This window comes from Vicugna pacos, chromosome 8, assembly GCF_048564905.1.
Source record: "Vicugna pacos chromosome 8, VicPac4, whole genome shotgun sequence".
Taxonomy (NCBI): Eukaryota; Metazoa; Chordata; class Mammalia; order Artiodactyla; family Camelidae; genus Vicugna; species Vicugna pacos.
In genome coordinates this window covers 72,313,387-72,340,807 of record NC_132994.1, presented here as the reverse complement: position 1 = coordinate 72,340,807, position 27,421 = coordinate 72,313,387, and the positions used below count along the sequence as shown (strand labels likewise).

At 46.5% G+C, this 27,421-nt stretch overlaps 1 protein-coding gene across 1 annotated transcript in view; it reads right to left on the bottom strand.

Annotated features, from left to right (window-relative positions):
• Positions 1-21,205, bottom strand: part of SLC22A3 (solute carrier family 22 member 3) — an 84,693-nt gene extending 63,488 nt beyond the window's left edge. Inside the window, exon 1 of the mRNA XM_072966130.1 lies at positions 20,753-21,205. Within this exon, the coding sequence (XP_072822231.1) occupies positions 20,753-21,187 (435 nt within the window). The 5' untranslated portion in view covers positions 21,188-21,205. The remainder of the gene's footprint in view (positions 1-20,752) is intronic.
• Positions 21,206-27,421: the final 6,216 nt, after the last annotated feature.

The following is a 27,421-nucleotide window of genomic DNA, read 5'->3' as shown; positions in this document are numbered from 1 at the left end:
TGGAAGAATTAATATTGTTAAAATGCATACTACCCAAAGCAATCTACAGATTTAATGCAATTCCTATCAGATTACAGGACATTTTTTCTCAGAAATAGAACAAATAATCCTATGACTCCATAAAATTTATATGGAATCACAAAAGACCCAGAATTGCCAAAACAATACTGAAGAAAAAGAATGAAACTGGAAGTATAAACCTTCCAGACTTCAGACGATACTACAAAGCTATAGCAATTAAAATAGCATGGTATTGGCACAAAAATGAACATATGGATCAGTAGAGCAGAATAGAGAGCCCAGAAATAAACCCACACTCCTACAGTTAATTAATCTTTGATAAAGGAGGCAAGAATATACAACAGAGAAAAGACAGTCTCTTTGGCAAGTGGTGTTGAGAAAAAAAGCATAATTTTTACGTAAGGTATATACATTATCTTTTTAGACATAATACTATTGCACACTTAATAAACTACAGTGTAGTGTGAACATAACTTTGACATTCACAGGGAGACCCCCCAAAAATGTGACTTGCTTTATTGAAATATTTGCTTTATTGCAGTGGTCTGGAGCTGAACCCACACTATCTCTAAGGTATCTGTGTTCCATAATAGCCTGGAGAATGTTAGCATACTACAGCAGCATTATTTACATGAATTTTGGAAACGTTAATGGACTCTGACCTGATTGGGGGGGTTTAACAAGTAAGTGTGGGCATTCAGGGGTGATTTATCAATACACTCTGTCAGGCTTTGAGGACTGAGTGTTTACAGATGGCGTGTCACTGCAGAAGAACAAAGGCAAAATGTAATCATCAAGGTGAAAATCTTCTAAGAGTGTCCACTTTCTAAGCAGGCATTTGGAAATCATGGCAATGGTGAAGATAATGAAATACATGATAGTTAACCTAAGTTCCTTCAACATTTTTGCAAAATAGAACATTTTCTGCAGACCGTCTCCAGATTTTGGATCCAGGGTTCCTGGAAGTATGCAGGAACCAGCAGATGTGGGCACGCCCAGCTGTGCCCATCTGTTTAAATGTGCTTGGCTCCAGCAGACATTGGACAGAGTGGGCAGAAGTGAAACAGGAGATGGGTTTGTGCCTTGGGAAGCACAAAATGAGCAGAACAGTGAAATACGAACTGGTGACTATGGCAGCAGGCTGAGTAAAGAGTATGAATCACCCTGGAGCAAAGGTGACACTCTGGTGTTCTACACAGGCCCAGGATTGAGGGGGGAGTGACAGCAGCTTGTAACCTCCAGAGACCATGATAAGAGCTACTTCAGTAGAGTGGTGGGGACAACAGGACAGCACTGAGAATACGGGGCAAAAAAAGGAGAAGACCCTTTAAAGAAACGTGCTTATGAGGGGGAAATATGGGTCCTCAGCTGAGGGGTGGGGTGATAGCAGGCGTCTACAGCGTTCTGTAGACAAGACACTTGAGCGTATTTAAATATGGGTGGGCAAAAATGCTAGGGAAGGGGACAAGGGTGAGAGTGGTGGGGGTGGTAATGGCCTGAGAAGTGGGCACCACCCCAGCATTGGGCGTGGGGGGAGGGTGTAGATAAACCTTCAGTGCAGCTGGGTGGTTGTGACTTCCATGGTGCTATGTCATCTCGAGGAAGGGCTGGGAGCGGATATGGGTGCGTTTCTTGTTTTGATGGAAGAAAAAGACATCTCCCAGGTCTTCTAGTTGTGGGAAACGTCAAGTGAGGGGATTTGCTGAGAGTGAGGGACGAGATGTGAGTGGGGAGGGCTGGTAGGCAGCCTGCAGAGAACAGAGACCGGGGAGAACGAGACTGAGAGGCGCTGAGGTCACTGGCAGGAAGGCCAGGCAGCACCAAGGGGCCTGTGGGCCGGGGAGGACGGAGCCCTGAGCCGCGGGGTGAGGGTCCCCAGGGAAGCCGGGGGCGGGGCGGGAAGGCAGCTGCACAACTGGACCTGGTATCTAAGCAGGACGGGATAGAAGAGTGAAGAAGGGTCCATAAAGGGGGCGCAGAGGCCTTCGGAGGGAGGGAAACCTTCAGCCAGCTGGAAGCGCAGGAGGTGGGAGGCCACCGCGGGAGGCTGAGATCTGCGGCTGCACAGGATTGCGTAGGCGCCTGTGCACCTCGCTCACCTGGCGCCCCAGTGCCCACGACCCACCTGGCCCGCACCTGGCACGCACCGGCCACTCCATAGGTACCGCCTCCGGAAGTCAGGTCGGCACATTCCAGGTGATGGCGTGGCTTCTGGGGTGACTGGTGGGTGGAGGGTGAGGAAGGCTCCAGCAGCCGCCAGCCTGACGGGGGCAGGGGGGACTCCGTGCAGAACCGAGGAAGGTTCGAATTCATTTGAACATCTGCATGTAGGGACATGAGATGAACGCCAGATCGAGGTACCTGAACTTCCTTCCAGTCTTGATTACTCTCCGAATAGAAAGTGCCATGACCAATGCGATGTTTTCCTAAGACCCATCTAGAGCCAGGTAGGCTGGATGGGAAGGGGCAACGCTGCTGGCAAAGAAAACCGGGCGATAAGCAGCAAGCCGCTGGGTTTCTGAGAAGAACCAAACCTCACGTGAACTTGACTCAAGAGTCCGCTTTGCCCTTCAGCGTGAGGCAAGCCAGTCATCATCACATCATCGTAATGGAGAAGTCATTAGCTAAAACAGACCTCCTTCTAGACCAGGTGGTTCTCACAGCGCGGTCCCGGGACTTCCAGCATCACCTAGGAACTTGGAAATGCCTGATCTCCGGCCTGACCCCAGACCCACAGACATGGAAGCTCTGGGGTGGGGCCCAGCAATCTGAGTTTTCAGAAGCCCTGCTGGTAACTCTAAACTCTGAAAGCCACAGCTCTGGAGGCAGACGGGTAGGGACAGGACACTAGTTTGGGGTAAGATTGGCCTCAGAACAAAACCAACTCTCACACTGTCCTGTCTTGGACACATCACACAGACACTCCCAGCTTCAATTCCTTCCTTTGGAAAATGGGAAAATAATAGCTACTTCCCTCATGAGGCTATTTTGAAGCTAGTGGTAATACACTCAAAGAACCTGGAACACATCTATTATGTTTTCATAACTGAAAATAAATTTGGTAATCAAAATAGCCACCAACAGTGCATAATCTCAGACAGGCAAATAAATTAATGGTTCATGAATCAAGTAAACGTATCTTGTCACATAGTAAAAAAAAAAATCACTAATATAAAATACAAACTGGATAAGGCAAAATATAATGTGGTCACTAACCAAGACGTTTAAATGGATTCTAACTATTAAAAGCTGGATCAGGTGAAATCTCTGTTCCTCCAAATAGAGCAATGGCCTTTTTCATTATCCAGACGAAGGGAGGCGATTATAGGTTTCACGTATCCATTTCACCCAGCTTTGTTTTCTGGTCCCACGTTGAGTGAAGACAAGTCCCCTCCTCATTGTATGACCATTTCCAGGCTGGCTGCGTTTGACGCCCGAGGCCTCATTCTCCCCTAAGCTATCTTCTCTGAATAGGCCCCCTCTTTCCTGAGAGTCTTTTATTCACATGAGCAACCAGGTAACTATTTTGGGTAAGAGATCGCCAGTAGCATTCTTTCTCTAACTGTAGGATTTCTCCGCCTCCATCCCTAGCGGGCCTTACTGAGAAGGATTGTGGTGCCTTTTCCTTTGCTGAAAACCCAATCTCATTTACATGCTTTAATCTGCAGGTTTGTCTTGTTTCTCAGCAATCCCATCAACTTGAACAAAATAACTACAGTTCATTTGAACAATCTGCATGCATTCTCATCAGTTCTTAATGCAGCACAATAATAAGTTAGCTCAGCTTTACAGCGACCTTAGCTCTGTCTTGGGCAAAAAAATGTCTCAATGAGTTAAGAAAAAAGTGTAAGCAGCATTACCTGAAAGCTCTCTCCTTCAAGACCTCTGCAAAGCCATCCCTACTTTCAACCACCAATTTGCTGGGCAGAGATTTAAAGTATATGATTGAAATCATGCAACATGCACACACTTACAGCCCAGCCTTTTGGTTCAACTCAATATTGTATCATAAATATTTCTACCTTATCTGTAAATATAGCTTTATCACCCCTCTTGTACTGTATCAAAGGGGCACATTGTGTTTATCTAACCATGTTCCCCTCAGTTACACATCTACATTGCTCACAACTCTTTACTATCATACATCTTATGAATCATTTTTCCTACTTGTGGAGTGCTCAGGGTGACCAGCTGTCCCAGTTTGCTTGGGCTTCTCCCAGGCTGAGCACAGAAAGTCCCAAGTCACAGGGAGCCCTCTCAATGCCAGGCAAACCTGTCACTTTGTCCTCCTAACTAGGAAGACGATAGGATCTTTGAAGACAAAAGCAATGCCTGAAACTCTGTATCTGAGAACACATAAAAGCATAATAAAAACTGTGGATTAAATAAAAGGCAATACCGGGAATGCACTACCAGACTTGACTGAAATATTACTTATTAATTGTCATTAACTTCATATTAGACTTTTTGAGATGGAAACTGAGAGACATCTTCCATGTAAAATGTTCAGGAAGGGCCGCCACCCAGGCCCCGGTCAGTGGTCTGCATCTGACGACACGGCGTCCCCACGTGGCACTGAAATCATCACCCACTGTCCTTTAGCAGAGCTGCCCCCGATGCTCGCAGGCAGACGGCGCTGGGGAAGTCTCAGGTCAGCGGCCGTAAGAGGATAAAGAAATCTGCGGTATCAGTACACGTAAGCTGTAGTTAGTCTGTAAGGTATAAGTCTACACGTAGACTGACCTTCAATGGTATGTTGTTGTACATTGAACTTTAACGGAATAAAGCCAAACAAGCATCCGGGTAAGAAGTTCCCAAGAAAATGTCCTGCATACAGTCACTTTTGGAGCTGACAGTCCAACCTCTGAGTTTTAAAACATTTTTGTTAAGTTGGTTATTTTGATTAAAACAGAATTCCAGATCTGGAAGGGACCCTGGGGAATATTGATCCTGTATCTTTTCAAACATTATTCTAGAGGCAGAACTCTGTTTCCCCTCTTAAAAAACAAATCAGAATCTTAACACCAAAATAAAACTGGTAGAAGTAGAATTACTCTGCTGAAGGAGGCAGGCATTGCAATGCCTAGGGCCGCCAAAATAGTTTGAAATCCACTGACCTAGATCCTGTCAACATTTCTAGGTTATCGGCCAATTCGTTCAATAGGCCAGGAGCTGGGTGATTTCTATGGCATCTTAGAAGACCCGTAAGTGTCTTTGGCAGAAAAATCCATTTCCTAATTTTTACCCCTTTGTCTCTTTTGAACCTCAAGGGCAGAAGGGTGAGTTAATTATAATGTGTTAGAATCACCGGTTATACAAGTCCCCTATCTTATTTTATTTACTTGTTCTATTTTGTCCCTATTCCTGTTCCCATCCCAGCCCACAAAGGAGCCATCCTGTGTGTTAGGGTCTATCTTTTGTTTGTATTCTTGCAGAATAGACATTGTTTTGTGTGCAAGTATTTTTAATTTTATGTGAATCAGGTCTTGTATCCTGTACCTCATTCTGTTCCTTACTTTTTCATTCGGCCCCGTGCCTAATGGGCCACTCACGACGCTCTGTCAACATCTAATCCCGCATTTCCAACTGCTGCTTGGGGCATTCCCACCACATTTGGCATTTCCTCTCTCCCAGACTGCCTCCAACTCCTGGCCACCCAAATAATGCTGCACGGAACATGCCTGCCTTCTGATAAACAGGTTTGAGATTCTCCTTTGGGATTTAATTATAGGCGTGGAATTGCTGTGTCATGGTGTATGTCTATGGACACTAATTTGTGTCAGTAGCTCCAGACTGATCTGGAGAATAGCCCCACACGCCCTCCGCAGGGCACCTGCAATCCGCCAACACCTGGTATCACCAGGCTTTTTAGTTTCTAACGAACCTGACACGTGTGAAGTGCTGTCTTGTTTGCATTTCCGTTTCTCTGGTGATGTGTGGATCTGTGTCGCTTCCTGTGCTAATCGGTCTTTTGGGCTTCCTTTCATGAAAACTGCATATATCCCTTGTCAATTCTTCTATAAGACTTGCTGTCTTTTCCTTGTTGATTTACAGAAGTCCCTTTCATACTCTAGAGAAATCAGTTAATGTCTTGTTAGTTTTGACATCAAACATCCCTTTCCCAGTTCTCCCATTCTGAAGCTCCAGACTTGGGGCAAGTTACTTAATCTCTCTGCCCTTTACTTTCCTTCCCTACAAAATCGGGATAACAGCCCGTGCCTCACAGCTTGGGTGAGGATTAAATGCGCTATTTACTATGTCTTACTGTTGTCTGGCAATTAAAGAAGAGTATCAGTTTTTAAGCAGGAAATGTATGCCAACACCCATAATAGTATATTACAGTGTGGCTTTTCGTCCCTGTTGGGCATTAAGCTGCTCTAACAGATTACATTTTAGTGTCCATCCAGTATCAAGAGAACTGGGTTGCTTAAGATGTAGAGCAGCTTAGCCCAAACCTACCTCAAGCTCGATCTGAATCTCAGTATTCATGACTCCTGCCCTGCCATCACTGCCCTGTATTCATCATACAGAGTCAGGGGGCAGAGTGGAGCCTTTTGGTCTTTACTCTGAGGCCAGATTCTCATGACACGACAAGCCAACTGTGATGTGATCTGGCCATTGCTAACTGCCCCCAAACAAGAAGCAAATTGGTCTCATTGACCCAACCAGACTATAGGTGTGAACCACGCTGGCACTTTTCTAACCACAACATCTTTAGGGAAGCTGTTGCCGTCAGATTCACTGAAGGATTTCTGGTGCTTGTGAATAAAACACGCCATGGAGAGAGTGTTATGTTAGAATGGTATTTTAGTTCTTTTCAGAAAATCCCTTGCTCAAAAGGGGCAGAGGAGAAAGCAGTGGGCAGAGTTGAGTGCCTGCTCTGGGCGACCGTGGGCAGAGACCCTGTCCAGATCCGCATGGGCCCAGGTGAGGTGGGGATTAAAGAAACGGAGGCTGGGAAACTGCCAACGCGCATGGCTCCGACTGTCTATCGTGGGTCCTAGTCTTTGTTACTGAGCCCAGCCACACCAGCTCCAGAGAGCGGGTCCCTGCCATGTCCCTTCGGGCTGGCATCCCGGAGCCCTGCCAACAAGAGCGTCCCCCGGGCTGAAGGGTCTGCCCCTGATTCCCAGACCCAAGCTGCTCTCTGGGTGGATCTCCTCCAGACCTGCAGGCAACAACTGCAGTACCGCCAGCCACGAGCGCTCCTGCGGGGCAGACCACACGACAAGCGCTTTGCACACATTATGTGCGTGGGCCTCCCGTCAACTCCACAAGACAGCTGCTACTCCCCTTAATAAGAACCTGAGCCCGGAGAAGCTCAGACTAAGAAGTCTGTCCATGTTTACACAGCCAGTAAGACTACGTTCTTAGCCACTTACTCGTCTTAGAGATAAGTGCACCAAGCCAGTTCAAATCTAAAATTTGGTCATTTCTTTCTTCCTTTTTTTTCTTTTTTTTAAATTGAAGTACAGTTAGTTTACAATGCTGTGTTAGCTTCTGGGGTACAGCATAGTGATTCAGTGATACATGTATGTATTCCATTTCATATTCTTTTTCATTATAAGCCATTACAAGGTACTGAATATAGTTCCCTGTGCTGTACAGTAGGACCTTGTTGTTTATCCTATATACAGTAGTGTGTATCTGCAAATCTCAAACTCCCAGTTTATCCCTCCACATCCCCTTTCCCCCCGGTAACCATAGGTTTGTTTTCTATGTCTGTGAGTCTCTTTCTGTTTTGTAAATGAGTTTATTTGTGTCCTTTTTTAAGATCCCACATACAAGTGATAGCATATGGTATTTTTCCTTCTCTGTCTGACTTAACTTCACTTAGTATGACAATCTCCAGGTCCATCCATGTTGCTGCCAATGGCATTATTTTATTCTCTTTTATAGCTGAGTAATATTCCATTGTATACATGTACCACATCTTCTTTATCCATTCATCTGTTGATGGACATTTTGGTTGCTTCCATGACTTGGTTAAAATTTGATCATTTCTTCACAGCATTTTGCCACAATAAATGGTCACTGTCTCACTTTCTACATAGCAGAGAAGTATAAAGGTAATTTTATTTCATCTTGTGATGTCTTTGGTTTGATTTCAAATCAAAATTCATCTGTGTGCCCTATACATACTGGATAGGGGACCATAGCAAACCAACAGGGATGCTGACTGGTGGGCAAAAGGGGGCTCCAGTGAAGGTGTTAGTACCATCATGACTAAGTCGCTGAGACACAGAAAGATCAAGAAGTCCTGTGGGAAAATTTGCTGGAATAATTTCCTTTACACTCCAGAAACTCTGAAATTCCTTTCTTATTTGATTTTTAATAAACTGAGGCCAAATTAATTTTTATTTGTTTCCATTTCATTTTCTCCTCTACCCTGGGTGTTTAATATTTTAAATTATCCATGTGACTTTCCTATGGGAGTGCTTGCTTTGAAACCCTCATTTGAGAACAATGAAAGGGCACCCATTTCTCAATAAATATCTCCAAAACATTGGTCTTAAATTATCCACGTCTTCTCCGCGATCCTTTAATTCCCATAAATGTGCTACAATCACTCTTCAGAATGAGCTCCTGGGCCTGGTCCCTTCTGTTTATGTCTGGGAGGCATCAGCTTACAGCATCCCTCCCCGGGGCCGAGAGACACACATGCTGCCTTTCATCTTGTGCTGTCGGCCACACTGTGCTTCCAGCTGGCAGAGCCGGCTGAAATCAGAGCCACCCTGTGCGTACGAGGGACATAAGCAACGGCTGGAAAAGGCATCTGAGACGCAAGACGCTGCTGGGCAGAGGATGAGGAGAGCGTGGACGCCGTGCCCCTGGGGGACGCCTTTACCGCACACCTGGGGGTGGGCCCACCGACTTCATGCAAGCTCTGTCTCTAGGAGGGCATGGTACCCTCCGCCTCCGGAGGGTGCAGGCTCCAGCCCCACAAACTCACAATACTAACAGCAAAAGCCTTCAAAGCCATCAGAAGTCACTGATACCCGCTGTCTCATAGGTCTCCTTGTCTTAAGAATCAGGACAATGTTGTCCTACCCTCTCCTATGGGTGGCAGGGCTCATTGAGGCTCCAGCTCCATCTAATTCTTCTAAAAGCCTTCCTTGGGTCTCCCTGGACACCGCTGTGTTGATGGCATTTCACAGAAAACCACCATTTTACCAAATCTGCCTCTGTGTTACACAAGCAGTAATAGAATAAACTTGTCACTTCATGGAAGATAAAACTGCATTCCATACTAGGATATGCTAAGTTAAGTCTTAGGTGTGAAACTCCTATTTCTGCATTATGAAACCAAGAAAAACTAAACAATTATATCCCAGCAACAGCTAAAATAGCTGACACCAACCCGAGAGAGGAACGTCTCCCCTCATTTGGGGAAGGGGAGCAAGATGGCTGGTCTGCTGTTCCCTGCACAGAAATAGGAAACACCCTCCAGGGGGCGTGTGTCTTACTTCTCACGTTATTTGAAGCCTCCAAATTTCATCTCTCAACTCTTTTCTAAGGAACGAAAAAAAAAGCACAATCTCCCACACTTATTTTTAGGTTTTATTACAAATAAATACAACGTAAGTTAACAACAAAACCCATCAAAGAAAGGCTAGATTCCTCCTAAACAGACACAATCTTGTCAGATTAACTTTCAAATACTTTACTTACATGTTTTAACACTTAAAGAAATGTTAAGTTTAACGTTAAAGTGTTAATAAGCAGATCATTGAGGCCAAGGACAGGACAGGCTTGTGAAGCTCTGCTTTGTTTTTCCATACGACAGTCTCAAATTTCTAGTCCCAGAGATGGCCACTAAAATGGAAAGCCAGAAGCAGGAGGGTATAGCTCAGTGGTAGAGCACGTGCCTAGCATGCATGAGGTCCCGGGTTCAATCCCCAGCACCTCCATTAAAAATAAATAAACAAGCAAATAAATAATAAATAAACCGAATTACCTCCCTTCCCAAAACTGGAAAGCCAGAGCCTCGCCTGTCACGTGGTCACCTCCCTGCTCTTGTCTATAATTATCCTGCAGGGAGCCTCCTGCCTCTAAGCACTGGTCTGACAGCAGAAAAACCACCTTCAATGGTGAAGCCCAAGCTTGGTCTCACCCCGCCTCCCTCAGTGGTTTCCATCGTGCGGACGCCAAATGGCGCAGCCCCCTCCTCGATTTCCCCACAGGCTCTAGGCCTAGAGCAGGTGTCAAAGGAGGCAGGATGGGCACCCGTCCGTCCCCCCACCCTGTCCTCTGTGGACATGGCTCAGGGCACAGCGTGTCCCCCAGGGAGAAGGTGTCCTGGGGAGAGGTCCATCCTGCTGTCCAGAAACTAACACCTCCAGCTTTTAAGTTAGATTCATCCCAAGCCATCTTCTCACCCTTGTATGAACAGGGCAACCCCTAGTTCAAAGTCAGGGGCCTGAAAATGATCTCGGCTGCAGAATGACAGAGACAGAGGAACCTTGAAAACCAACTAACAATTGGCTGCTCCACTCAGGTCAGGAAACAGTGGCCCGTGGATGCGGCGCGCGTGGCCTGCCGCCCCCTCCCCCCGCCCCACCCCCTCCCTCACAGTAACCGAACCAGGGCCCCCAAGTCTTGGATCAGCTCCTTTTCCACTGCGACGTCTGCCTCACTGATTAATTAGAGACTAGGATCCATGCTACTAGAAATTTTTCTTTTTTTGGACAATATTCAACCACAGTCACCACACTCATTTTCTGACTTTCATTTTTAATTTCCCTGAACATAGTTTTTAAAGTTAAGTTCTGAATCAGTCTTCCCCTTTGAAGGATGTGCTTAGCGGGGTCCATACTAGGCATACAGTCTAAGTGCAGGAATTGATTTTTTAATCACATTTATTTATTTACGTTCTGAGAAGCCCCTCCACTGCACCCCTCGTTGTTTTTCTCTGGTGTGACACGCGCACCAGCTCCAGAGTTACTCTGTCTTATTACAAGCACAGAAACGTGAGAGCACAGCGCTCTTTAAAAGCCGTGTCCCCGCGTCTCATCCAGACAAAGAGGCACTGACCATCATTTTCCATGCTCGTGTCACCGTCATTCTAGAAAGCTGCACCAAGTGCCTTTAGGAACGTGGCTTCTTCTCACAGACTAGAAATAAACATCCTTTCTTGGTTATGGTTTAAGAAAGAAAGACAAGGAGGAAGAATTGGAGAGGATTAATTTTGTTTTGAAAGGTAGACAGCGTTCTCCCCACCCACCCACCCATCGCCTTGGAGGGCTCAGCACCGCGTCCCTGAGCTGTTGTGAGTCAGGCCCCCATGCCCCCCTGCTGACCTGTGCCCTGCTGCTCCTGGGGCCCAGCTCGCCTGACGACACAGACGTGCCCCCAAAGCACCAGGACGGCTGAGAAAATCCTCTTCTGCACAATGGACGTCAGCACATAAAAATGACAGCCCCGTAGAGCCAGCTGTCCTATCCCCTCCCATCCCTTTCGTGCTCCAGGTCGCATCTCCCAATCAGGATTCTGAGGACGACAGAGCACCCCTGTGCAGACAGGGGCTGGGGGAGTGGCTGTCATTCCCCTGCTCCAGAGGCCCAGGGACACCCTCTGCAGAGCCGTGGCCTCCTGATGATTTGTCAGACCCCATGGGTGCAGGGAGGGGAAGACGAAAGCCTTCACTGGTCAAGTCATCAAGCAGCTCTGTGTGATGGCTTCAGTAAAACAGGTAACTAGGAACGAAACTAGTGAAATCTGTGGAAGAGCTTCATACTGCAATCCACCAAACATTGCTGAGAGCAACTGAATACTGCCTGAGAGAACGCTGCAATAGATCTTGTTCAAATCACATCAAATACATCACGTTTGATATAGTAGAATTGTTAAAATGTCCATTTTCTCTAAATTAACACATAGAATTAATGAAAAAAAAGGAGCAGCACTTTTGGGGAAAAGAGCTTATTTTAATCTATGAAGGGCAGTTTCAGGGTTGGCCTAGTCAAAATAATAAAAGAGGTCAAATCTGCCATTCAGTCCCTTTCTCGCTCATTGGTTAGTTTAATCACTGCATTTATTCAATGTCATGTTTTCATCACAAATATTTACTAATCGGTCTCCACCCTCAAGAAGCCTGCAGTCTGACAAGGGGTGGAGCAATCAGCACGCAGAGAGGGTGTCACATGCAGCACACAGCGCGGGGTTCGGCAGAGGAAAGAGACCAGACACCCCCAGGGCAGTGGTGAAGGGGGGTTGTGGAAGTATTCTGGAATAGGTAACTCTTAGCTGCATCTCTGGGTAAAAAATGAGACAGCCTCAAGGTATTTGGAGAGAAGGAAGCCGCACACTCAGAGCCCAGGGAGGACGCCGGGCCTGCCCCGGGGGGGGCTGGGGCAAGGCTGCCTGCCCAGGAGAGGGGCCTGCAGGGCTGCGGGTTCCCCCAGGCAAGGTCATGGCGGCCTTGCGTACAGACCAAGGGGAGGACTGTCTCGAAGGAACCAGCTTTCCTACCATCTTATCGGGTACCTGCAGCCTATGGGAAATACACGAAATTGAGTATCTGTCAGGGTAGGCTCACAGTCAGAACTCTAATAAAAAAAATACCCAATTCTTGGTAGTTTAACAGAAAAAAAAAGTTTATTTTTCATTAGTTTCACATTCCCATGCAGACAAGTTGGAGGGGAGGGAGATGGGGGCTCCCCCCCCAGGGCTTGCAGGGTTCTCCTTCCAGCTGAGGAAGGACTCTACCATCTTTTGGGGTTTCAGGATTCTCTGAGGGCAGGTGAGGGAAGAAAGGAAAAGAGAGGGCTTGCGAGGAGGAAGGTTATTCTAGCTCCGAGTGTGTCACTGCTCCCAACATCGCTGACCTGAACTCTGTCCCGGGACCCTACGAGCTACAAGGGAGGCTGGGAAATAGAACCGAGCTGTGTGTCCCAGAGGAAGAGTACAGGGTATTCTCTGTCTTAAGGAAATTAGTGCCCAAGAGATGCTGATTTCGTTTTTATATTTAAGGTAAGTTTATTAGTGACTTACTATGCTAGACCAGAGGCCAGCAAGCTACAGCTCCAGGGTAAAATCTGGCCCTTTCTTATTCCCTCTCTCCCTCCCCCAACCCCTCCATCCAGCTCAAGACTCTACACATGAACAGGAGCTATTTTTATTTGAGCATCACTTATGGCCAGGCACAATGACAGGTACTCTATGCACATGTCGGACAATCACTAAGGTAGGTGTTATTATGCCCATTCTAGAGCTGAGGAAACTGAGGCTCATGCAGGTTCTGTGACTTGCCCTTAGAACTGAAATACAGAGGAGCTGAGATCTCTCTGACCCCAAAGGACAGGTATGTTCTTCCCGCTGCACTAAACTGCCTCATGCCAAGAATCTTTAACCTACACATGAAAAAGCACAGACATGCATGTCATCTCTGTTGGGCATCCCATGTGGCTGCACCCCTGCCTTTGTCCAAAGCTCCACTCCAAGGTTTGCCAAGATTCCCAGGGAGTGTGGTTCAGCTGTGGGCACCTCACTTCAATCAGGTATAGGGTCTTACTGGTTGTTGCCCATCTCTGGAGAGCCCCAAGCTTCCTGCAAAGTAGCAGCATTTCACCAGGCAAACTCTGGGACTCCTGCCTTTAGTAAGAGGGTGGTGTTTCCACCCCAAGGTCTGCAGAGTGAGTCTGGGGGAAATGGCGCTTTCTTCAACCACACGTAGGCCGTTTCACGCACGATGACCTCGTCACACTCTTGTACAGAGCACCTGCATGGGCCCCAAGTGCTTGTGAGCCACAAGATTCCTGAGCCCCACCTTGATCTTTTGGTTCCACATCTCTGTGGGTGAGTCACAGGAATACATATCAGAGGGCCCCTGATAAATGGCTAGAAATAAATGAGGGTGAGAGAACATGGGAACAGAACATCTTTTTCCTCATATATTCCTCTTGGGCTCCTCCTGTCCTCTGAGGCTGAGGTCAAGGTCAGTGCACATTCTGCCCTGAGTCACCCCCAATGAATCAGAAGACTTTCCTTCACCACACTCGTCACCACTCGCATCATATTACTGTCTCGGGGCAAGTCTCCCTGCCAGGCCTTGAGCTCATGGGAGAAAGAATCTTACCCATCTTTGTATTACCAGCCTAGCCCAGTGCCTACCATATAATACATGCTAAATAAATTCCAACTGAACTGAGGTTGATAATCCAAAACATCAGCATCCAGAAAGGAGCAGGAGATGCCCTTTGATGTTCTCACTCTTTTGGCTCTGGGGTTCGTACACACATCATCACCGCATGGGTCTGCTTGGCCACCCTGCTGCCGACACCGAGCAGCAGACACCTAGTGGGGTCCCTGTTCACTCATTAGGGTCCTGCTTTCACTCCTTTAAGAAAACTGTTGAACTATTGATACACTTTTGTCATCAGCAGAAAGAACTAATCATTTGGGGGGACGCTTGCTAAAAAGTAAGATTCAGCACAAAATACAATCTTGGTGAAATTGTCAGGGTTTCAGAGAAGGGAAGATCCCACACCTCTAATAAAAACAAACAGCAATGACAGATTCAGCTGCTGTAGATGCATCAGGAAGCCTGGAAGTGAGGAAGTGATTCCAGATCAGTAGTGTCTGAGCTCAGAGAGAAGCAAGTGCAAATCCTCTCTGGAGGCAGCCAGGTTTCCCGCAGAGAAGCTCAACCAGCCGGGGGCTCACAACCAACAATAACAAACAAATGCCAGATGCACAGTAAACAGCAAGTGAGAGGTTCCAACACCCAGGGCTTCAGGTAGAGTAATTCACAGATACAAGTTATGGAGTGATCACGTGTAGGAAGTAGAAAGGAACTGAAAAATGGAAACACAAAGGTGACAAGGAATAAGAGACTACCAATAAATGACCAGGGATATCTGAATGACAACAAATACACTTTGACAAGTGAAAAAGTTAACTGCAAAAGTAAAAACTCCACTGAATGGATTAAATAGTAGATTTGATACTGCTGAACAGAAACGTTGTGATCTGGAAGATAGATCTGAAGAAATATCTAGATGATCATAAAGATACTGAAACGGGAACTATGTTAGAGAGGTCAAGAGTCTTGACGGCTAGAAAAGGAAGGTCCAACTTACGTCCAGTTAGAATCTCAGAAGGAACGAACAGAGATTAGAAAAGATAACATCGAAGAGATAATGGCTGAGAATTTTCCAGAACTTACCAAAAAAACAAAATTCACAGTTGAAGGAGACACAATTGGCTCATTTAACAGCTATTTAAATGTGTGCCTACTGTATGCCAGACACCTTTTAGAGGCAACGTATACCAAGCCAGACAAATAAAAGAAATACCCTTCTAGACACAACCCAAGAGAAAAGAACAATTGGACTGACCACAGACTTTTCAAAAGCACAGCTAACATCTTCAAAGGGCTAAGGAAAAGTAATTGGCAACACACAACTATTTACCTAGCAAGACTGTCTTCCAAGAATAGTGGAGAAATAGAGACATTTCCATGTAAACAGAATCTGAGAATAATTACCACCTAGAGGTAAGTGCTAAAGATCTACATCAAAAGGAAGGGGGAAAATGAGATGGTGTAAGGAGTGATGTGTAGACAAAGTGTAGTATGAACCCCAGCATACATGATTGACACAAAACCCACAAATTAACAATAAAAGAGCGGACTTAGAATATTGGCTACTGATGCTTGTAATACAGGAGGAGGAGTGACTGAATTACAGTGTTTAAGATCCTAAATTTAGGAGAAGGTTGCAGTATTGAATTTAGGCTCTGCTAAGTAAACAGGAAAATTTCAAGGGTAAACCACTAAAAAAATTGAAATAAAGAGTCAAAATTCCAAACTAATAAAAGAAGAAACAAATAGAATAAAAAAAACAAATTAAAGAATCATTTTGAAAGGAAGGAGAAATGAGGGAAAAAAGCATAGAAAGGACACGACAAAGAAAAAAATCCATTATGACAAGCCCGAAATACCCGTGACCACGATAACTGGTACACAGACTAAGGAGAGCAGTTAAAAGCAAAAGCAAAAGCAAGTTACATGCACTTTATAAGAGACACATCTAAACTATTAGAACATGGTAAGTTTGATAGTAAAGGCTAATAAAGGACATAGCAGGCAAATACTAACTAAAAGGAAGCTGGAGTAAACTATATTAATATTATATAAAATAGACCTCAAGACAAGAGACATCATGGGTTTTAGATAGGGTCTCTGTACTATAATAAAAGGTTCAATTCAATATGTGAATTTTTTTAATTCAAAATTTTTGTATACATTCATCTAATAAAATTGCTTCATGTGTATAATTTAAAATCTGCTGGGAATATAGGGAGAAACTGACATACCAACATAATGGCAAATTTCAATATTCTTTATTCTTGATAGACAAAGCAGATGGAAAGTTAATTAAAATATAGACTATTTTAACAGCACAATCGACAAGTTTCAAATATTAGATATGTATAAAATCCCCCATCTAATAGCTAACGACTGTATATTATTCTCAAGAATGTATGGGATGTTTATAAAAATTGGCCTCCTAGAAGGCCAAAAAGAAAGTTTCAATAAAATTCAAAGAATTAGGGGTTGAGGTATAGCTCAGTGGTAGCATGCAGGCTTACTGTGAGTGAGGTCCTGGGTTCAATCCCCAGTACTTCCATAAAAAATTTAAAAATAAAATTTTAAAAAGCAATCTTGTTTAAAAAAAATTCAGAGAATCAATATCATACAGATCACATTCTCCCCAAAGCTAAATTAGAAGTCAACAATTAAAAGATTAAAAATATCAACACATGTTTAAAATTTAAAGTACCTAAATAAATCATGGGTCAAAGAGGAAATAATAATGGAAATTAAAAATACTGAGAATGAAACAATAATTAAAACCTGCATTTCAAAACTTGTTGGGAGCAGTCTAAAAAAGTACATAGAAGGAAATCTCTAGCTGTAAACATTTATACTAGAAAAGAAGAAAAGCAGGAAATAATTGAGCCAAGCACCTAATTTAAATTGAGAAAAAAAGCATACCAAAAGTAAATGCAAAAAACTAGAACAAATAATAGAGAGGAGAAACTAATGAAATAAAAAGGGGACAATGCCATCACTTGTTCTTTGAAATAATAAAACAGATGCTCTCCCAGTGAGGTTGATTCAGCAAAAAACAGGGAAGGTACAAATAATACTAGAAATAGAAACAATCTAAAAATAAGATCTTTCTAAAGTGCCTGGAGCAAATCAGAGATTCAGCCCAGACTAAAACTTGGGCCTGACTAAACTCCTCTCTACAGTATTCACAACAGTATGTTTCCAGGCTTAACAAATAGTGAGGACCGGCTGCTGGGGGCGGGGATGTCTAGGGTTGGCCTCTTGTTGTTGGATGGATGTGCAGAAAGCAAAGCTGAGATGCAGGAAGCGCTGGGACAGCCCCAGGGATCAAAGCAGCCTCCTCTTCCCTCAAATGGACTTTCCTTTTCCGTGTGTGGGAGAAAAATGATCCAGAAAGGAAAAACAAGGGCCATCGGGTCTATTTGTCATGATGCTCTGAAGCCTGGTTTCTAGTGGGGGAGGAGCTCTCTATTTTTTTCCTCCATCCACGGCACCCGAACAAGCATTTAAAAATCCTCACATCAACTTCAAAGACTCACTCCCTGGGCAATGAATCAAAATACCTGGGTGGTGGGGGCTCTGACTTCTGCACCTTACATCACGCTTCCTTCTACCCCACATCTTACAACCAGACAGGGCTGAGATTGAGCTGCTAGAAAAGTCTGCACTGAGGACGTTAAACGTAGGTGAGAAATCCCCGCCTTGCCTTGAGCAAGAGAAACAAGTTGGGGAGCTGGACTGAAATGTCCCTGCACTTGGCACTGACTTCTGTCTTAACTCCTGGGAACTGTTTCGCTTTGTAAAATGCAAAGAGGGTGGCTGAGGTTTAAGTGTGCATTTTGCCACGTTCACACCAAGAGTACAGAGAGCCATTCCCATGATTTGAAAGCACAGCCTCCCCATCTCCAGCTGACTGTGTTTCCAACACCATGAAATGAAACAAAGTGACACATTGGCCAGAGGACCAGATAGTAACTAAGTAAACAAGAGGGTTCAACAAGATTTCTTGCAGGTTCTAAAGTGTCAGTGATCTGGGTTCCATGTTGCCTGGACTTGTTTCCAGACTCAAAGCACTGCCTGGGGAAAGGGGACTAATTTACAATCAAGACCCCTGGATCCAATCGAGACTCCAAACTCAGCTACATAAAACGTCTGGGGCTCTGGCAGGTCCTTTCACATCTTCCGCCTCAGGTTCCTCGTCTATAAAGCCAGGCCAATGATCTCGCCCCCGGCAGTGGTGCAAGGATTAAATATAACAGTCATATGGAGCCATTCTGGAATCTGGTCAGCCTTTCCACCTTCTAAACTCTCCCAACTCACCCACTTTCCATGATTAAAATGTTAGATTTCAGGTCTGTGAAAACACACTGGGTACACGGTGTGAGCCAGAGCTAGAACTGCAGTTCCTTTCATCACTCCGACAGAGTAAGAAAGAACAAAAACTAATATTGGATCATATGCAAAACCAAAGACAGCAGTATATTAGCTGAGCAGAACTCTGAGAGGGGGAGAATGTTCTGGATGGCTGAACTTCCTGAGTAGATGGGGTGGGGGATTGGTTTCCTCTTAAGAATCAAAACATTAAAACAACAGACCAGAAGATGCAAACCATTTAGGATAAAAAAAAAAAACCTCTCCAATATACTTCAAAAAACATAAGGGGGGACTCCAAATATGATTCTTCTTTTCCTTGAAAATTTTTATGACTGTTCTGAGCACACTGAGAACAGCCATCCAGCGATGACACTGATGGTGTTTGTTGGGCTGTAAAGGGTTTAATCCAATCCCTAAGAGTACAGATGAGAAAGCTAAGCCCAGAGAGGTAAAGCAATCCACACGAGTCACACAGCTAGCTGGAGACAGGGCCAGAACCAGGTCTCCAGAAATTTCAGCTTCCACACTGCCTTTTAGATCCTCACAAGATGAACTGCCCATCCTTGAAATAAATCCAGAATGCTCGAAACAACCCTGGAACCCCAGAATGCTTCCAGGGTATCTCTCTGGGCACTAACTTAGAGATTTTTATGTCTCCCTTCTCTGATATTCATCATGTTTGCTCATGGAAACGCTGCTCGAGTGTGTGTGCATTTTGCTTTTAAGGCTCATTTTATTCATTTGAGGTTTAAATGTCTTCAAAAACCAGGTGTCTGCTCTCCAAGCAGCATCTTCTGGTTTGCCTGGGAAGTAAGCACTACACAGCCGTGCTAAATGGAACGGAATCAGCCACCTAATGGATGTGACTCCAAGGAATTACCAATGATAACACCCTCTCCTACCTGAGCCCACAGCCTATCCATTTCAGCAGTGAAATCCCTAACTGCAAGACCACATTTAAAGCAGTCCCCATCATTAACCATGCTTTAGGCAGAAAGCACACACACACGGCTTGGCTGGGCTGCCATGGGGTTAGGGTATACAGCATAGGACCATACACAGTGTGCTAACACACCTACACACAGCATCATAAAACATGCATAACCTCAAAGATCTGCACTCCTAAACCCAGAGAGATGAGGGCACCAGACCACAGAACACCATTCACTGTGGCAGAAGAGGCACCCCATTATTCGAGTAGGTGTTTAAAAAATTCTTTATGACAATAAATAAAATGAAAAAAATTCTTTCATAATTTGTCTGAACACACTTAATCATTTGTTAGAAATTAAATTGAGCTAAGATTGCAGACAAAGTTCAATAAAACTGCTCATCCCTGCCACCCAAGCTCAATGGATCAAACATCATGGTTAGAATTCACCAAGATGAAGATGCAAACTGCCTTCCCAGGCAGGTGCAGAAACAGTCCTGCCACCAAGGGTGAGGGCCACCTAACCCTCAGTGCACGGCCTGCTGTTACATACCCAAGGAACCGTGGGGGCTGTCCCCACTGGCCCCCAGCAGCCACCCCGGGTAAATGAGGTGTCCACTTTGTACGCATTGTAGCCTCTTCTGCTATGTGCCTGTCACTCATTAGCAGGAAAAAATAAATAAATAAAACTCTTACTCAAAACTTAAGCTTTCCCAACTTCTCTCAAATGTTGCTCTTTGCCCCAAAGCAGTTTTACCAAAATCATTTTTCCCGGGGAAAGCCTCGACCTTTGTCCTTTTGTGGTTCAGATAGTCATTTGGGCAACTAGAGAAAGTTGGCGCTGCCTTCAAACATTGGTTTCTCCTTTCCCTTGCCCCCTGGAGACCAAGCCAGCGCGGACCTACTCAGCGTCGCTCGCCCCAAACAGCGCAGTTCTCTCCCCGCATCTACCCATCATTTCCAATTATTGAGCAAACACATCTCAGATATAACGCACATCGTACTGGATGCTTCGATTCCTGGGGAGATGTGGTCCAAGCATCTTAGAACTTGGGCTTCTAGGAGAGTTTGCGTTCACGCCTGGAACCAAAGCACCAACGCAGGTTAACTCACTAGCAGAGGAAAACAGAGAAAAGGCATTGCCTGGGCCGTTACGACGCAGCGCTTCCAAGTGCGGGACGCACCTGGCCGGTCCCCGAAGGTAACCGACAGGTCCCAGCCTCCGCGGACCTTCCGGGCGGCCGGCTTCACCGACTTCCCGCGTCGGCGCGGGGCTCCGAGCCCCGTCCTCTCCCGGCCGGCTGTGCCCGGCGGGGCGGGCGCGGCGGGCGCAGACCCCGGGCCCTTACCTCGCTGACGATGGTCGAGTGCGCCTGGGCGTAGCGCCAGCCGCCCCGGCACGGCACGAGGGGCGCCGAGCGGTTGGGGAAGGCGGCGAGCGGGTCGGCGCAGCTGAGCGCGCCCGGGGCGGCGGCGCTGGCGTTGGCCGCCTCCAGGAGGTAGCGCTGGCAGCGGCCGTCGCCGCGGCGCTCGGGGGGCGCGGGGCCGCGGCGGGCGGGCGCCGTGCGGTTCCACTCCTCCTCCGGGCTCCAGCCGCAGCGCTCGGCCAGCGCGGCGGCGCTCGGCCCGCGGCACCAGTAGTGGTCGGGCCGGCTGCCCAGGAAGACCACGCCGACGAAGAGGAAGGCGAAGGTGACGCCCGTCAGGCACAGCAGCAGGAACACGCGCCGCTGGAAGCGCCCGAACTCGCCGGCCTGCTGCAGCGCCTCGTCGAAGGAGGGCATGGTGCGCGCCGCCCGCCCGCCCGCCCGCCCGCTCGCTCGCTCGCGGGCCCGACTCCCCGAGCGCGTCCTGCCGCCCGCCGCCCGGGCCTCCGAGTGACCCGCGGGCGGGCCGGCCGCCTCCTCTCCCCCCGCCGCCTCCCCCGCTCCCCCCGCCTCACGCCCCTGGGCGCCGCGCCAGCCGCGGCCGCTCCTCCGGCCCCGAGGTCCCCGCCCGCCGCCCCCGCCTCTGTCCAGGGGGCGCCCGCGGCGCCCCGGGCCGCGCTCCCCAGGGGCACCGCCTCGGGGTCGGGGTGGGCCCCCGGCGGGCCCCGGGTCGGCGCGGCCTGGCCGAGCGCTGCCGCGCGCCGGGGACCCGGCCCGGGACTGCGAGTGACGCGCGCTGCCTCTGGCCTGCCGCGGAGCTCCATTCGGTCCCTGCCAGCAGCCTGTCCTGCGGTCGGTCCCGGGTTGGGCTCCAAAGAAGAAAGTTCCAGGGCCACCCAACGACTCCGAGGCTCCTCGGACTTGGGCTCTGGGCGGTCCCGCGCGCAGCCCGGGGGACTGACGACGCGCGCTCCGGGTCCCGCGCTTGTGACCCGGGGTCTCCCGCCGGTCCTCATCTCCTCGGTGCGCAAAGGCCGCGGCCCCGCACACCCCTGGGCCCGGGCAGCCAGTTCCTAGAACAGTGAACCGAGTGCAGAGCTAGAATCACACGGGATCAGATTTTGACTACATCTCAGAGATCGTCCAACGTTTTCAAAAGGGCAACTGGGCAACCCACAGAGGTTAAGCGTCTTGTTCGGAGTCCTGAAGTTCAAAGTGAGAAGGGACTTAAGTCCGTTACACTTTTCCTTCCCCAGGGCCTTCCCACCTGCTCTTGGCCCGAAATCGCCCGGAAAGGGTGATTATCGGTTGGTTTGAATCATTTTTAACTTCCTCATTCGCTCCCGAAGATCTGCGGAGCTGTGTTGGATCTGGCGTCCTGGCCTCTGCTCCGCGTCCCGGCCGCTGTGTCGGTGTCCGCGCTCAGATGCCTTCCCCGGGGCTGGGCTACCAGCCATTTTTAGGCTGCAGCCTTCTGCGGTGCCGACCACCCCGCACTGCTGACAGCGCCCTCCCTGCCCTGACCTAGCCTTCCCCCTTGAGACGCATTTTCTGAGAATTTCTCCAGCTCTTCTTCCCAGATCATCCACCCTTAGCCTGCTTTTCTCAGAGGCCAGAGAGCCTGGTAGAGCACAGACTTAGGGTTGCTCCTTCCAGAGCAAGGTCTGGAGCAAGGTTTGCCTCTGTTCACGAGGCTTCATCCCTTCGCCAGCTTGTGACCTCGGGCACCTTAATCAGCCAGCACAGTCTTCCCATCTGTTAAACCAGGCTGATACCCTCCTGGGGTCACTGTGAGGACTGAATGATTTAATATACATTAAGTGCCAGACCAGTACCTGACGCACAATATGCCTTTTCACGTGTTAGCTCTCATTACTGTTCTTATTTGTTGCTGAGCTGGCGCTACCCACCAGCCATGATGCCCCAAGGATTCTGGATCCTGGGTAGGACAAAACAATAAAACATCTGGTAGCTGGTGGGCACATGCAGGGGCTCATGGAATGACAGGTGGTCGTTATTGCTCTCTCATTCCTTGTTCTCAGCTACTGAATCACATCTTCCACCTAGTTAGCCATGACTTCTGCGTGTACCTGTCTCACACTCCAGGGTGCCGTCCATATTTTCACTGCCCTCTGGACCCCAGACTCAATCTGTCCTCCCACGCAGCTCCTCCTCCCGCCCTCCCTCTTTGTGTAACCAAGGCCCCTCTCCAGGCTCAGAATCTCAGTATCATCTCAGCATCCCTCACTCCCCAGCTCTTTACTCAACCATTGGCTCAGCTCCTTCCCTCCTTGCCATGCAAACTCCTCCCCCAAGACACATGTACGCATACACGGGCAATCCTCCCTTTTCATGAAATTGGGAGTTCTGTCTGTTTTGTTCATTTCTGTATTGCTACCACCCAGAGCAGAGCCTGATTCAGAGTAGGTGCACAGTAAATATTTGTGGAACAAATGGATGCTTCCTGACACTGTCACCCGTCCCCCTCCAACACACAGGTGTAGCCTTCGCTCCTCCTCCATCTTTGTTGGCCACAGTGGCCGGTGTCCTGTGGGCCAGCCTGCTTTCCTCACTGTCATCCCACATGCAACTCAGAGATGCTTCCTTCAGGAGCTTGCCTTGCTATCCAGATAACTCATTTCTCACCCTCCCTTTCAAAATCCTAACCTGTGTTCCTCACCAAGTTGACCCTTCACGTTACAGCCAAGCACAAGGACTTGCTAACGCTCAAATCCTTCTTTGACTTTCCCAAATCCGTGCCTGCCCACATGAAGTTTCCTCTTCCTGGCATTTCATGCTCCTGCCCCTCCCAGCCCACTCAGGAAGGCCTGGGCTGGATGTCGGTCGGGTCGACATCCTCTTCTCAAAGCCCCTTTCCGACCAATGCGACTGCCTTCCTTCCTGAGTGATGCCTGTCATCTTTGTCTGTGCCCCAACACATCCAAGGAATTTCACTGCATTTTTCTTTGTATTGCAGTTGTCAGTCTATTTCAATTTTAATCACTTTTTTTTAATTAAGCAATCTGAGCATATGGACAAGTAGACCTAGAGTGATTGCTAAGATCATGGACTTTGGAGCCAGACCTACTGTGTTCAAATTCCCTTCTCCTCCTTATGGTGAGTGGCCTTGGACAAATGATTTAGCCTTCTTCTGTAAAACTGAGTTGTATGGAACCTTTTCATTTTTTATGCAAATCACTTAGAACAGTACTTGAAACATGGTAAGTGCTATATATAAGTCAGCTATTAATAAACAAAGCAATAAAAAATACCACCCTCCCTCGAATTAGCAAAGGTCATGTTAATATGTTTTAGGTGTATCGTTATAAAGAAGTAACGTTCACAGACACAGCTGAAGCCTCCTTCATATCCTGTCCCCTCCCTTCCTCCCCAGGGCAGCTACCAGACCCTTTCTTTAGTAGGCGGCCTGGGAAAAGGACCACACGGGCTCAGGAGGAGGAGGGCTCAGGACCACTGGGCAGCAAATTCTGGTGTCCCAGCTCCCAGTTGGTGGGGGGGGGGCAAGAAGGGGGATGGGCTTCAGGTGGGGACAATCCCTTGGCCCTGGAGGGAGGGGAGCCGACAGAGGAAGACTGGAGTGGGACCCCCTGATGAAGGCTCAGCGCCTCTCCGGCCCAGGTACAGCTGTCATAAACTTGTTACTATTTATCTCACCATGTTTTAGTCCTTTTTTTAAATTGAAGTATATAGCTGATTTACAATGTTGTGTTAGTTTCCAGTGTACAGCATAGGGATTCAGTTATACATATATAATCCTTTTAATACCTAGGTAATACACACAAACAACATACAGGGGTCCCTGGCTTTTCGAAACTTTGCTTTACACCACTTTACTTTTATGAGAGACCCACATTAGCACCTGCTTTTCCTAACCGAAAGGAATAGAAGAAGATTATCACTTTTGAAATAAAAGGAGAAAAGCCAAAATATCACTCTGCATTTGTTTTGCAACAAGCTGTTACAGAGCAGAGTGATGCCGCCAGCCTGCTTCCCGGGGAACTACACTCAGCACCTCAGCTTCAAGCCGGCATAGCTTTGAACTGTTTGTGAACATCTGTGCTCCATCGCAATTTATTTTCTGCATCCATTAAGGTAACTGCTTCTTTGCTATTTGCCATTTTGACTTATGAAAGATTTCCCAGGAATGCTCTATTTTCAGAGAGCTGGGGTGGGGGGTCCTGTACAAACCTGTGCAGTACTTGGGGTGCTTTGAAATTTACACAAATGGTACCATATTCTACATATTTTTCTCTCACTTCTCTTTTTTACTCCACATTATATTTTGAGGCCTGTTAGCCTCGATAAATATGGATCATTTACTCTAACTTCTATGTATCATTCTATTGAACAGCCAGACTGCAATTTATTTGAGAGACACTCGGCTCATTTTTAGTTTTTCACAATTATAAGTAATACTGTAGTGAACCTATTGTGTATGTCCCCTTGTGCAGGAAGTGATCTGAGGTAAGTGCCCACAAGTAGATTGGCAGGACCACAGTGTGTGCCTGTTTCGAGCTTCACCAGACAGCATCACATTGCTTTCAGAGGCTGGCCAAATTTGCAGCCCACCAGCAACATGTGAGTCTAACCACATCCACGTTAATGCGTGGCTTGTTACACTCAGATGCGTCAGCAGACCCTTTGGGTATAAAATGCGGTGTCATTGTTCTGTGTAAATTCTCACCCCCGGTTTGGTCATCTTCTGTGAGCCGCTTCCTCCTAACCTCTGCCCATGCCCTCTTTGTTTTTGCTCACTGAAGTCTTGGGAAGTCACTTGTACATTTGTTTATTCTGCTGCTTTGTCAGCTGTGTATGTTCCGTCTCCTCAGTCGGTGGCTGGTCCTTTAACTGTGTTTATAGTGTCTCAGTGACTACAGAAAGTTAAATTCTGAGTAGTAACATGTACCAATTTTCTTCATAGCTTCTGCTTTTTGCATCTCCCCCTCAAAAAAATCCTGCCTGAATGCGTTTCTGGGCTCTTCATTCTGTTCTGTTCTATTTGTGTATCTCCATGCCAATGGTTTACTATTAATCATGATAGTTCTGTAATAATTCTTAGTATTTGGTAGGACAAGTCTTACCTCCTCTCTCCTCTCACCTTGGTCTTCCTCAGAATTATCTTGGCAATTCTGGGGCTTTTTTCTTCCATATAAATTTTATCCTGTATTAGATTCCATAGAAAATTTTTAAATTTTTTTATTGAAGTGTAGTTGATTTACAATGTTAGTTTCAGGTGTACAGCAAAGTGATTCAGTTATACATATACATACATATATATTTTTCTTTTCAGATTCTTTTCCATTATATGTTCTTAGGATCTATAGAAATTTGATTGGGATTTTGATGTAAAATTATGTATGTATTTTATTTCTGCCATTACTCTGTAGATTTTCAGGAGAAAAGCCAAATCTTGTTCACCTTTCTATCTTAAAACATTGATATCATACTGTCCAATAAAGGATCATTAGCCACAAATTTAAATTAATTAAAATTAAGTGAAATGAAAAATTCTGTTCCTCATAAGCCCCATTTCAAGTGCTACATAACCACCCATGGCTGGTGGCTACCATATTGGACTATGCAGATACAGGACATTTCCATCATCACAGGAAGTTCTGTTGGACAGTGCTGGTCCAGGCATAGTAACCAATAAATATTTGTTGAATAGGAACAATAAGACTCAATTGGTCCACAACCTTTGGCTTTTGTAAAACATACTGACTTTAAGCCTTTTTGAAAAGGTAATTGCTTGGGTTTGTTCATCTGAAACTCAAGAGTTGGTATTTTTTATAGCATTTAGGGAAGGATGTACCGGGTATTAGGGTTTATTCACCACATACTGAGTTACCAAAATACATCATAATGACATTTGTGTTGCTTGTAAAGCACAAAAAAAGATTTAGTTTCCTTGGGAATACTATAATAAACCTTGAAATAAAACTTGAAAACAATCCACTGAGAGAACATTTGGCAAATGGATCAGCGCCTGTACCCAGGCCTAAGGGAAAAATACTAGGAATCTCATTTTCTTTTAACAAATGGGTAAGAATATTTGAAAGGCTCTCATTCTTTCCTTCTTAGTCACCCAATAGCTATTTTTTACCTTAGTATGTGAATGCAGTAGAAACTAGAGAGCACTTCCATCATTAAGTGGCCGAGCACTAGACCCTAATGCTGCTTTAGACTGACCATAGCTGTCTCTGACCCACTCTCTTGCTAGTTAATTACAAAATGGACTTCCCTAGAGGAACGTTTCTGGTTTGAGCACTTGAAACATGACTTATGAGATACCATTCTCCTTTTGAAATAGATGCTCTTTTATAGTAGGATCTTAGACTTGAAGTCATCGTTGGAGAAGATGGTAGCCATGAAGAAAAATGCTAAATAGCTCTGAAACATTCCAGAGTTGGATTTTGGCAAGGTAGAAGAATCGCATCAAGCCGAAGAGACTTGAGAGTTCCTATTTACTCTCTGAATGTACGCAACAGCAAGTCCTTGGCCACTTTCCTTTCAGCACTTGCGGTTTTGAGCCATTGTAACAGGTGCAGGGGGAAACACACTTTACAACTCTCGAAAACCTTTCATCACAAATGGTTTAGGCCAAGAACAGTAAATGGGGTTCTCATGCCC